This window comes from Littorina saxatilis, linkage group LG3 (genome assembly GCF_037325665.1).
Source record: "Littorina saxatilis isolate snail1 linkage group LG3, US_GU_Lsax_2.0, whole genome shotgun sequence".
NCBI lineage: Eukaryota > Metazoa > Mollusca > Gastropoda > Littorinimorpha > Littorinidae > Littorina > Littorina saxatilis.
This window is the reverse complement of record NC_090247.1, coordinates 72,018,019-72,030,928: the sequence shown is the minus strand read 5'-3', so window position 1 is coordinate 72,030,928 and position 12,910 is coordinate 72,018,019. Positions and strand designations below refer to the sequence as shown.

The 12,910-nt window shown below is 40.6% G+C and overlaps 1 protein-coding gene and 1 long non-coding RNA gene across 9 annotated transcripts in view; one reads left to right on the top strand and one right to left on the bottom strand.

Moving 5' to 3' along the window:
• The window catches only part of LOC138963189 (uncharacterized), a 109,094-nt gene that overhangs the window by 20,218 nt on the left and 75,966 nt on the right, over positions 1-12,910 (bottom strand). For 6 of the 8 annotated variants that reach the window (XM_070335231.1, XM_070335228.1, XM_070335229.1 and 3 more), the window contains 5 exons: positions 9,178-9,189; positions 5,912-6,029; positions 3,105-3,130; positions 1,706-1,942; positions 173-240 (listed from right to left, as the gene is read on the bottom strand). In XM_070335231.1, the coding sequence (XP_070191332.1) occupies positions 173-240; positions 1,706-1,942; positions 3,105-3,130; positions 5,912-6,029; positions 9,178-9,189 (461 nt within the window). The remainder of the gene's footprint in view (positions 1-172; positions 241-1,705; positions 1,943-3,104; positions 3,131-5,911; positions 6,030-9,177; positions 9,190-12,910) is intronic. The other 2 variants (XM_070335227.1, XM_070335235.1) reach the window with 1 other exon arrangement.
• Positions 10,849-12,058, top strand: LOC138961045 (uncharacterized). Its single transcript, XR_011454138.1, has 2 exons — positions 10,849-11,167; positions 11,452-12,058. It is a non-coding gene; the product is annotated as an uncharacterized lncRNA (long non-coding RNA).

Here is a 12,910-nt window from a genome sequence, read left to right as displayed (position 1 = left end):
AAAAAAAAAGAAAAGATAAAAAGACCACTTACATTGAGAGTGATTAAGATACAGCGTGGAACTTTCGTGAAACAAAATGAAAAAAACAAAGAGAAGACGACAAGCAAGAGAGGCAGACAAGACACAGACTGCCGTGAACCAAGAGCGGTGAACAGCGTTCCACAGTACCAACCTTCATCCTCACTATCACTTTCGTCTAAAGGACCACGAGGAGGGTGAGGCAGTAACGACATGTGAGTCCTGAAACAAACAATCAACCAGCCGGTGAGAAACACACATAATCATACCGTGGACTCTCTATGCGGGTGTTCGTACTAAGAACCTTACGTTGTATTTATGCTTCTGAAAAAACGGCTGCAATCACAAAAGGGGTAATCTGAGATGTGGTTTTGGATTTGCATTTACACTTCCTGAACAACGCAGTGTAAGATCCGATCGAGCCCCCGAAAGGGATATACACACACACGTTGCACTAAAACCGTATACCAAGCTTGGTTTCGGTATTGACGACAATGTGTAAGCGTTACTATCAAGTGTCTAACAGCAGCACGCAGGCACTTCCATTCTTCTTCAAGGGGTCCTCCGCCCTCCCGAGATCACATCCAACAACCATTCAGCGTATCTACAGGTGACACTCAAGTGGGAAGCATGATGTCTCTGCAATGGAAGAGATCACATCCAACAACCATTCAGCATATCTACAGGTGACTTTCTTTCTTTATTTGGTGTTTAACGTCGTTTTCAACCACGAAGGTTATATCGCGACGAGGGAATGGGGGGAGATGGGATAGGGGAAAGGGGGGGGGGGGAGATGGGATAGAGCCACTTGTTAAGTGTTTCTTGTTCACAAAAGCACTAATCAAAAAATTGCTCCAGGGGCTTGCAACGTAGTACAATATATGACCTTACTGGGAGAATGCAAGTTTCCAGTACAAAGGACTAAACATTTCTTACATACTGCTTGACTAAAATCTTTACAAACATTGACTATATTCTATACAAGAACCACTTAACAAGGGTAAAAGGAGAAACAGAATCCGTTAGTCGCCTCATACGACATGCGGGGTGCAGAGAAATAAGGATGTGGAAAAGAAGACTTTTGGTAAGTGAAATAAAGGTGATGGATCCAGTAAGGTAGAAATAAGACAACAAGAAAAGAATTGGAAAACTGCAGGGAATAGTAGGGAGAGTTTTCTTGGAAGGAAATATAGGTGAAAGGACTGGTAAGGCAGAAATAAGACAAAAGAAGAGAAGAAACAGAACCGTTAGTCGCCTCTTACGACATGCTGGGTAGCATCGGGTAAATTCTTTCTAGTCCCAACCAATATGGGACTCCCCCTAACCCACGGGGGGTTCTACAGGTGACACTCAAGTGGGAAGCATGATGTCTCCGCAATGGAAGAGATCCTGTGCCCGGGTCGGCATAGCCATGGCTTTGAGGCGACGGATCTCTCGGTTGATGTCGAACCTCTATTTCTGTCATAATCCCACACCTGTACCCCCTCCCGCATTCCCGAACACACACTATCGGGGGAAGCATGATACCTCTGCCATGAAAGAGATCCTGTGCCCGGGTCGGCATAGCCATGGCTTTGAGACGACGGATCTCTCGGTTGATGTCAAATCTCTATTTCTTACATCATCCCACCCTCGGGCACCCATCCCACACACACTGTGACTCAGCATATCGACAGGAGACACTCACGGGGGTAGCAAGATGCCTCTGCCATGGAAGAGATCCTGTGCCCGGGTCGGCATAGCCATGGCTTTGAGACGCCGGATCTCGCGGTTGATGTCGAACCTCTCCTCGCAGTCGATCTTCTTGCCGCCCAGGAAGAGGTCGAGCTGCGCCCTGTGGGGGACCACCTCTCTCCGCCTCTTGATGCAACGCAGGTGTTCCAGGTAGGCCATCTCGGCTAGCAGGCGGTCTCTCTGGTTCAGTCTGATCACAGGAAAAAAACTATGGTTCAATCTGACGACAAAAAAACAACAACTCTGGCTCAGTCTGATGATAAAAACATCTGATTCAGCCTGATGACAGAAAACTCGGGTTCAGTCTGTTGAAAATACCTCTGGTTCAGTCTGATAACCAAAAAAACTCTGTTTCAGACTGATGACAACAAAAACACCCTCTGGTTCAGTCTGATGAGAAAAAACTCTGGTTCAGTCTGATGAGAAAAAACTCTGGTTCAGTCTGATGAGAAAAAACTCTGGTTCAGTCTGATGAGAAAAAACTCTGGTTCAGTCTGATGAAAAACACCCTCTGGTTCAGTCTGATGAGAAAAAACTCTGGTTCAGTCTGATAAGAAAAAACTCTGGTTCAGTCTGATGAGAAAAAACTCTGGTTCAGTCTGATAAGAAAAAACTCTGGTTCAGTCTGATGAGAAAAAACTCTGGTTCAGTCTGATGAAAAAAAAAACCTCTGGTTCAGTCTGATAACAAAAACCTCTGGTTCAGTCTGACGACAGAAATAGCTCTGGTTCAGTCTGATGAAAAAAAAAACCTCTGGTTCAGTCTGATAACAAAAACCTCTGGTTCAGTCTGACGACAGAAATAGCTCTGGTTCAGTCTGATGACACAAAAACTCTGGGTTCAGTCTGATGACAAAAAACTCTGGTTCAGTCTGACCACGAAAAAATCGCCGGTTTAGTCCAATAATGGAAATTCTCTAGTTCTGTCACATAACAAAAAAATCTTTTAGTTCAGTGGGATAACAGAGAACTATATCTGGTTCACTACCAGTTGAGAAAACTCTGATGATAAAAAAAATATCTGGTTCATTATAATAAAAGAAAAGTTTGAGGTTCACTCCCATAAGAGACAGATTGTTAGAGCAGTTTAATAACAGAACAGTATTTGGGTGAATGTGAAAACAAAATGATCCCCGGTTTACTCATCTATCAAAACTATTTTCTCCACAAACGTGCACTATTTTCTTTTCCTCAGTTTTCTTTTATCGCTATTAGAATACCATAGCAATGAGATATTTGATGTCAAAGATTTGCTTTAAGTCCTGCAAACGATCAAACGATCAATATTAAATGTATTAACAGGTCTCTTTTTGTGTGCAAATAAACACAAAATTCAATAAAAAAAATACTCACCCGTCAAACGACCGTAAAGCCTCAAACTGAAAATGAAAAACACACAGAATTCATATGTATGTAAACATTAAACTCGTTTTCCGATGTCAAATTTAACATTTTTACATTACAGAAAATATACATTAACACAAGAATAATGATAAGAATTATCCAGTCTGAACAACATGTTTTTTTTTATTATACTACCCAAAACTTTACATAATTACATAACCAGCATATTGCGAACAAACCATTTCTCCCCACTAACAATTGGTGTGCGCACACAGTAAAGTCATTGCACAGCAAAGGTCACTAACTTTCCATGAACGACACACACAGAAACCATCGTGCTACAACCAGAAATCCGAAACAAAGTTACTTAACAACTGCATGTAACCGAGTGCCGAAACACTACGATCACCTCGGAAAGCGAAGTGCAATCAAACAGGATTGAAAATGTTCGGGCTAATTTCTTAGCCCTATAAAAACTGTTATGCAAACCCGAAGGTTTCCATGAACATACAGACAATCGGAAACCACCAGACCCCATCACACAGAACTCTACAAACCACAGGTGTTGACTTTAAAGGCCAACAACCCGGGTGCAGAGTCCGTTGTGAAAGGAGCGGTAGCCTCCCCTGTCACAGCAAATAAACAAACTTCTGAGAAATACCCATCTATACTCTTATACCTACAATGACCTATTAACATAGTTGCAAACATACATGTACAAAACAATTATGACCAATACCATCCATCATAGCTGAAAAAAGACAAAACTATCCATGTCCTATCAATCTTTACCACCACAAGTGGATCATATATAACACCTGTAAGTAACAGACTTGTAGTACCACCAATGACCAGTGAACATACTTACAATAAACATGAAAAATAATCGTGTACAATACTAAAACAAAGCTAAAGACATGTCCTATCAATCTATACCACGGGGCGGGGATGTAGCTCAGTCGGTAGCGCGCTGGATTTGTATCCAGTTGGCCGCTGTCAGCGTGAGTTCGTCCCCACGTTCGGCGAGAGATTTATTTCTCAGAGTCAACTTTGTGTGCAGACTCTCCTCGGTGTCCAAACACCCCCGTGTGTACACGCAAGCACAAGACCAAGTGCGCACGAAAAAGATCCTGTAATCCATGTCAGAGTTCGGTGGGTTATAGAAACACGAAAATACCCAGCATGCTTCCTCCGAAAGCGGCGTATGGCTGCCTAAATGGCGGGGTAAAAACGATCATACACGTAAAATTCCACTCGTGCAAACCACGAGTGCACGTGGGAGTTTCAGCCCACGAACGCAGAAGACAGAAGAAGAATCTATACCACCACAAATGGATCATATATAACACTTGTGAGTAACTTGTGGTACCACCTTCTTCTTCTTCTTCGGCGTTCGACGGTTTGTGGTACAACCAATGCCTACTATCAAAGCCAGTGAACATACTTACAATAAACATTAAAATTCATCGTGTACAATACTAAAACAAAGCTGCTAAAAGACAAAACGGTCCCTGTGGTCCTACCCATCTGTATAGCTCATTACCAGCATAACACGGCACTTAACTCACAGTGACGGGGATCCTCCCAACAATAAGGTCAAACAAAAATATATGTTGGTTTAGGCTAACATGACCCAAAACAATGGGGTCGGTAGGTGGGCTTTTTTTAATTTAATTTTTAATTTTTAGTATCGGTATGGTTCGCAAAATGTGCCAGTTTTTTTTTGTTGTTTTTGGTATGTTTGTTGAGAAATGAAAAAAACCGTTTTAGGGTCGGCGGGAAAAAAAAGGGTTGGTCGGGTTACCCTAAACCAAGAAATATTTTTGTTTGGCCTAAGCCACACAGCCACACCAATCAGATGGCGAATCAAACGCAACGAACCGCGTCTCTCACCCGTCACTGTATCGGATACATTTAGACAATAGGGGTATTGTATGGGTATTGTACTTGTACCCCATTGTGATACCCTGATAAACACGCAGGTAGTCAAAGTCAAAGACACCTAATTTGTGTCGCTGGAACAAGGTCCTCACTACAGGCGCTGGGATTTCATTTCTTTAATTTACATTTTTTGAAATTAGAACTTACAAAGTCATGGAAGAAACTGTGCGTTACAAGAACAATTTCAGGACAAAATTGTGTATTCCATGTATCGGTTCAACACAAAGGAATGATATTAAAGAAATTATGGTCATGAGTCTTCCAATTACCTGCGCGGTAAAAAGACAAAAGATTCTTTAAAAAAAAAAAGTGTATAACAAGATCCTATGCCGCTCGGCCAACAAAAATGTCAACCTTTCTAAACTGCTTGGCATACCACAATTAATGTTTAAATGAACATCATGTCTGTGTTATTATAGGAGGTATATGTATTTAATCAACAAAGCTATGTCAGAAGAACTCTGAGGAAATATCTTGTGTGTTTTGTGTGTTGTTTTGTTTACTATTAGTTTTCCAATTGTCTAGTTATACATTATATGTATGTTTATCAGAATGAATGATTATACGTGTGTCTGTGTTTAGCCGTTTGGCTGTTAAGTCCATACATGCTCCCACTCACTCAATCACTATTTTCTTCCTATTTTGAAAACAACATAATTCTAATAAAATGTATAACACATTTGAACAACTAGAAACAAAACGAAACACCTCAAAACCCCCCCCCCCCTCCCCCAACAAAAAAAACCCAACCCAACAACAACAACGTTTTTTTCTCCAAATGTTCATTGCCTTTTTGACATAAAATTTGACACACCACTAAAGGAGACAACGATGAAGCTACAAAGCAACCAACACACTCGCAGATTGACACTGACCTGGTAACGATCTGTGTGCAGCATGACTCCTCTCTGCCCCGTGAAATTATACTCGTATCCGGTGAACGTGTCTTGGTGGCGCTTTGGTATGGGAATCTTTTTCAGCATTGTTGACGACCTGCATGGGACAGAAAACTCATTGAGCACATGGTCATTTTTATGCTAATGAGCGATGGTAGTGATATGGACAAATTCTGCCGAAATTGACCCTTTAGCAAGTACCCGAAGGACTTTCTACGATTCAGTGGTCATTTTCTTTGATGGGCGGTCTAAACTGACCAGAAAATGTTTTGTTCGTTGGTCAATAGCTGTGCTTCTACAGTTATTGGGTGTTTTTTTGCGTGTGTTTTTGTATGTAAAGTTTGTTCCAAGACATGTTTAAAGAATGCATGATCAAAGAAAATCATCATACAATAACCTACCTGGAATTGTTACACAGACGATAGTATAACGATGGTACAGCACATGTATTAGAAATATTCATTCTTTCGTGAAAGTTAAAGGCGCCTCTAATTGTCCAACAGATTATGGAAAAAATTGATGACATCATTTCTCGTTTGGTGAAGAGAGATTGGGAAATTCCTTAATTTTAAACTCGGAAGAAACCATACGGTTTTAGAACAGATGTATGTAAACGTCAAAAGCCTTTTTAAAAGGCTAGAAAATTATCATCACTTTGTAGCAGCCTATAGTTCTGTACGCTTACTGTGTTCTTGAAATGTGTTTTTAGCATCACCCATAATAAACAAACACAACTACGCTGTATAGGCTGGAACATGAGAGATCATAATGCACTGTGCAGTGCTCTTTAAGTTCCGTATATATAATATAGATATGGAGAAATAAGTATGGACAGTGTTTGCCGCCAAATTGATAGAATACATTTTTAGATGCAGAGCTCTCTACATGATACTAAATAATATGCAGCCACTACATGTGCACAATATACTGTACATTACGAGCGTATGCACAATAATAAACTGATGGTTCATAAGCATTTTTTTTCAAGCTGTTTCAAGTAATGCAAATATACAGGGTGACCCAAAAACAATGCCACCCACAAAAATGCAAATAAATTCTACATCGGTTGACCAAAGTGCTTTATATTTAATATACATTAACTTCAGCCAATGCATGGCCTCTCCACAAAGTGGTAATTATGTAGATTAAATGGTCTGACTTTTGTGCGTTTTCAAAAAGGATTCCAAATTCGTGGGTCGACTCAACTGAACGAGGTTTGACATTGATCGGTAGTCATACTTTCCTGATTTAAATCTTTCAGACTTTTAACTTTTTGGTTATTTGAATGTCTGAGTATACAAAAACACCCCCTTCACCCCCCAGATAATCGGTGACCTGAAAAAAGCAGAAACAGCTAGGTTCAAGGCGATCCCTAGGCCCTAGACATGAAAGCGATGGTGTCATTGACAATTTCGGAGGGCTTATTTGGAACACATTTTAGAGAAACGGAAAAAGTCGGACCATTTTACCTACAAACTGGAAACTTTGTGGGATGGTCGTGAACAAATTGAAGTTCATGCACAACAACTATGAAAATATTCGCTAAACTCAAATGACTGGAAAAATGACCCCCTTCGTTGTAAAGTTACAAATTCATCAATGACATGAACGCATTCCCCTATGAAAAACACCATGATCCTGTCTGTAATTGCTGTATTAAAGTCACTGACTACTATGCTATACTAGTTCATTCCAATAACCCCAGAGGTAACAATCTGGAGGCTTAAATCGGGTTAGTTTGGCCACCGCTCAATTTCAAACCTCGTACTGTTGAGTCGATCCCCAAAATTGGAAACGTTTTTTGAAATGGCACAAAACACTTGCCACTTTATGCAATGGTCATGCATAAGCTGAAGTTAATGTAAACTAAATATGACATTATTCGGTCAACAGATGTAGAAGTTATTGGCATTTTTGTGTGTGGCATTTTTTTTTTGCCACCCTGTATCTTCCTGGCAATGAGTACGCACTAGTTTACAAATATATATGCACTAGTTAACAGACTGAGGACTCTAAGACGCTAGATGCCGAGTGAATACTGTATTGCAACAGACCAACTATAGTCCTCTAAACACTACGAAGTGTATAAACAGAGATGACAAAGTAACTTGGCTGAAGAAAAGAAGAAAATAAGAAAGAAAAAAAGTAACAAAGAAAGAAAGAAAGAAAGAAAAAAGACAGACAGACACAAAGAAAGGAACAATAAAAAAAAACAATTAAAAAAAAACTACGAACAAAATAAAGAACAAGTCGCGAAAGGCGAAATAACAACATTTAGTCAAGCTGTCGAACTCACAGAATGAAACTGAACGCACTGCTTTTTTCACCAAGACCACATACTCGTAGTTTCGTCAGTCCACAGCTCGTGGCAAAGGCAGTGAAATCGACAAGCCATGCAGAATAGTGCGGTAGTGGTCGCGCTGAGCAGGATAACACGCTCTTCTGTATGTGTATTCTTTTTAGCTTACTGAGTTTGTTTTTAATCCAAACATATCATATCTATATGTTTTTGGAATCTCGGGACAGACAAGGAATAAGATGAAATTGTTTTTAAATCGATTTCGGAAAGTTTATTTTTAATCATAATTTTCATATTTTTAATTTTCAGAGCTTGTTTATAATCCAAATATAACATATGTATATGTTTTAGGAATCAGAAAATGACGATGAATACGAAACAATTGTTTTTGGATCGTTTAATAAAAAAACAATTTTTAATTACAAGTTTCCGATTTTTAATGACCAAACTCATTCATTAGTTTTTAAGCCACCAAGCTGAAATGCAATACCAAAGTCCGGACTTCGTCGAAGATTGCTTCGCCAAAATTTCCATCAATTTTATTGAAAAATGAGGGTGTGACAGTGCCGCCTCAACTTTTTACAAAAAGCCGGATATGACGTCATCAAAGGTATTTATCGAAAAAATGAAGAAAAAAACACGTCCGGGGATATAATTCACAGGAACTCTCATGTCAAATTTCATAAAGATCGGTCATGTAGTTTAGTCTGAATCGCTCTACACACACTCACGCACAGACAGATAAACACACACACACACACACACACACACACACACATACACCACGACCCTCGTCTCGATTCCCCCTCTATGTTAAAACATTTAGTCAAAACTTGACTAAATGTAAAAAAGGAGAAGAAATTGTAAATCATAAATCAACTGAATAAGGTGTTGATCGACTGAATCATACTGTGTTTCAAAGAAAGGCCAGATTGTCTTATCTTACCAAGAACGTGCACTGAAGTGAACAGAAAACAACAGCAGTCACTGACAACATGTCCCTGGACCTACATCAACTACCCTGATTTAAACGTTACGTCGATCAAAAAATCAAAACAAATCAACAACAGTCTAAAGACTCAATCCTGTATTAACGTAACGCTTTGCACTGACATGATATACAGTATATGTGATCAGAGTAAATCATAGTTCGGGTACCCTAGGTACTAAATAATATTGTGTACACAAATGAACCAGTTCACAGTTACATGTATGCAACCCATGAACGAGCAAACAAGTGAACGAACAAACAAACAAACACACACACAAACAAATAAACAAACAAACAAACAAACACACACAAACACACAAACAAACAAATATGATGTTATTAAATAGTACATATATATGCATGGCAACCACAAAAGGAAAAATAAATAATGCAAGAGCTATACATGCTTTCAAACAATACAACCACTGCTAATGCAAACAACTTGCTTTCGGAAACGGACGATTTTCGGAAATAACTTCGTCGGGTTTGTATGGGTTGGTAAAAAGTAAATACTCTTGCTTTTTCATCTGACAAATGTGACCCTCCACCACGGAATGAGTCGCATCTCACCTTTTCATGATTTTTATATTTTTACATTTTCTTAAAGAGATTTTGAAGCTCTATCCAGTGGTGAAAACCGTTTTAGAAAAGAGCAAAAACTTTTTGAGTTATAAGCCTGTGACTAAGGTGATTCTCACACTGATACCGTACACCCCCCGAACGTATATTAGGCCTAGCGCAGAACCCTGCGAGGTGACATCCGACTCATTCTGTGGTGGAGGGTCACAAATAGGGCGGGGATGTAGCTCAGTCGGGCGGGGATGTAGCTCAGTCGGGCGGGGATGTAGCTCAGTCGGTAGCGCGCTGGATTTGTATCCAGTTGGCCGCTGTCAGCGTGGGGAGTTCGTCCCCACGTTCGGCGAGAGATTTATTTCTCAGAGTCAACTTTGTGTACAAATTCTCCTTGGTGTCCGAACACCCCCGTGTGTACACGCAAGCACAAGACCAAGTGCGCACGAAAAAGATCCTGTAATCCATGTCAGAGTTCGGTGGGTTATAGAAACACGAAAATACCCAGCATGCTTCCTCCGAAAACGGCGTATGGCTGCCTAAATGGCGGGGTAAAAACGGTCATACACGTAAAAGCCGTGGGAGTTTCAGCCCATGAACGAACAAACAAACAAAATCTGACAAATAACTTCAAGAGTACTCCTTTCCACATACCGCCCTGACATGGCTCTTCGTGGTCGACTGGGCGTTAAGCAAACAAACAAACAAACAAACAAACAAACTCCTTTCCACGTGTTTCCGACACTACCCTCGCTAGTGATTGGCCCCTCCAATGTTTGTCCGAGTAAAAAGCAAGGGGATTCACAACCCATACAAACCCGACAGAGCTATTTTCGGCATTCGTGTATTGAGTAGCCAAAACACGACAGGCTACAAACTCTACACATTACAATGCACTACAAACTATATCCTACACGCAAATCGTTACCTAGGATACCCGAAAGGCAGCAGACCGTGGTGTCGTCTGTTTTACATGGATACATGTATGTAAATAGTTGTTCACGTATGGCATACACAATTCGCCAAAGTAGGACAAAAAGCAATGTATGCATGTGACAAACGGATTTGCACATAATGTATATTGAAGTTATGTGACGCAGGTGTACAACATTTCATGGGCCACGAACTTTGAGTAGGCACCGTGCGGTGAAATATTGTCCGTACAGTGCAGTGATGTCACGTGTGAGATGTGACCAATCAGAGAAGAGTATTGACTGAGGTCACGTTTGTAGATAGATTAGACAGCAGAGCTTTGCAGACTATCGACAGGAGAAGAAGTGTCTCCTGATTGTAAAGTTTCTCACCGGGCGCTGGAGGTCGTTTGGGGACTCGTGCCGCGGTATTGAATCGGTAGATTCAGCTGCTGTGTTTACAGGTATTTATTGAATTGATATTTTGCTCGGAGATATTATTTTGCTCGGAAATATTGACTTGAGAAATGACCGGGAGAGTCATGTGTGAATTAGCTGAAAAGTGTGCGTTGATGTCAGCCATTGTTGAAAAGGGAATGTTTACATGTTTTTCGGAAATGAAGTCGCTTATGAGTTAGCGGGTGTATATACTGTAACCGCATAAGTTAGTTGACGGTAGTGATAAAGAATGTCAGAAAAGTTTATTCAAGTATGGAGACTTATGGTAGTTTAAACTTGTGTATTTTAGCATCCCGGGCCGAGTGGGTCGCGGAAGTATCCCGGGCCGAGAGGGGTCGCGGAAGGGGAACGAGACGGGAGGTTCTACCCTCACGCTCCAGCCGTGAGCTGTGGGAACGCAGGAGGGAAGACAGCGTGAAGCGCTGCAAAACGGGAACCCCGTCCCATTCCACCACACGAGACAGTTGTGTGGGTGGGGTGAAGCAGTGCGTGCCACTGTATATTGTGAGTACGACTGAGAGCAATTAACCAGCGTGATAGCTGTACTGAGATACGTTTCCCAAGAGAACAACCATGAGACGTCGAGCGTCGTGGTTTTTGTCATCTGTGTGTAACAGAAGTGAATATTGACAGAAGTATTGCTTGAGACAATGACTTCGTGTGTAGTGAGACAGACGGGCTCTCACGGAACAAAGCTTAAAGTGTTATACGTGTGTGCACGTGAATTGTAGACTGCATGACAAAGTAACATGTATGTAATTTTGTGCAGTTAGACTCTGTGTGTTAACAGAAATAGAACTTCCATGTTGAGCGGGAGTGATCTGTAGAATGGATGAAGAATAATATGTTTATGTTGTGTTATTGAACATTCTAATAGAGGTACAGAGGCAAAGGGCCGTAACTGTGTTCGTGTTTTTGTGCCTGGTTGGAATGTGTGTGTGTGTGTGTGTGTGAAGGCTAGATAGTAAACAGAGAGTAGCACGCACAATTTCTGATAGGAGTAGATATACATACATACAGACATACACACATAAATTCCAGCCGTAACAATGCAGTGTGAACCAACACACAAAAAGAACACACACACATAAAAAAAAAACCACTACAAAACACTATGTCATGATGATACAAACTGAAAGTGTGACTAATTATATTGACTATTACAACACTGAAATAAATTCACGCATGCATACTCTTCATTGTAACACACAGACAAGCACGCCAGCAGCAATGCCCTCTATCATTATATATACATATGCCTTGAATGTGCTTCCCTGCCCTATGCATACATGTGCGCCACAGATGCAGAGTTTTGACAAAAGAGACACAGCGAAATGAAAGTGGAGCTGGTTTGCTTTTTCTTCAATGAGAAGATTTCGTATGTTTGCACAAAGTGTTGTCTTTGCAAGTCAATGAGCGCTTCTGGGGTGATAACGCGAGACAACTCCTGTGATCTTGCCGCGAGGTGGCGCTCATTTACCAGGCGTTTGTTTCACTTCCGGTATCTTCGACGCCAAAATATATACAACACGTGCCAAAAGTCTACAATTCTCTTGCTATTCAAAATACGAAATTGTAAAAGCTCTGTTCCAATAAATTCTTGTTTGTGAACGCTGTACACTCTTTCCATTACATATTTTCACATATAAGCAAATCATTGAACAGAAACCCATCAAACACTGAGAATTTGGTTTAAACTAATAAACTGTTCGATCCCGATTTAAAGGAAGCTTTCGCGCTAAACTGCC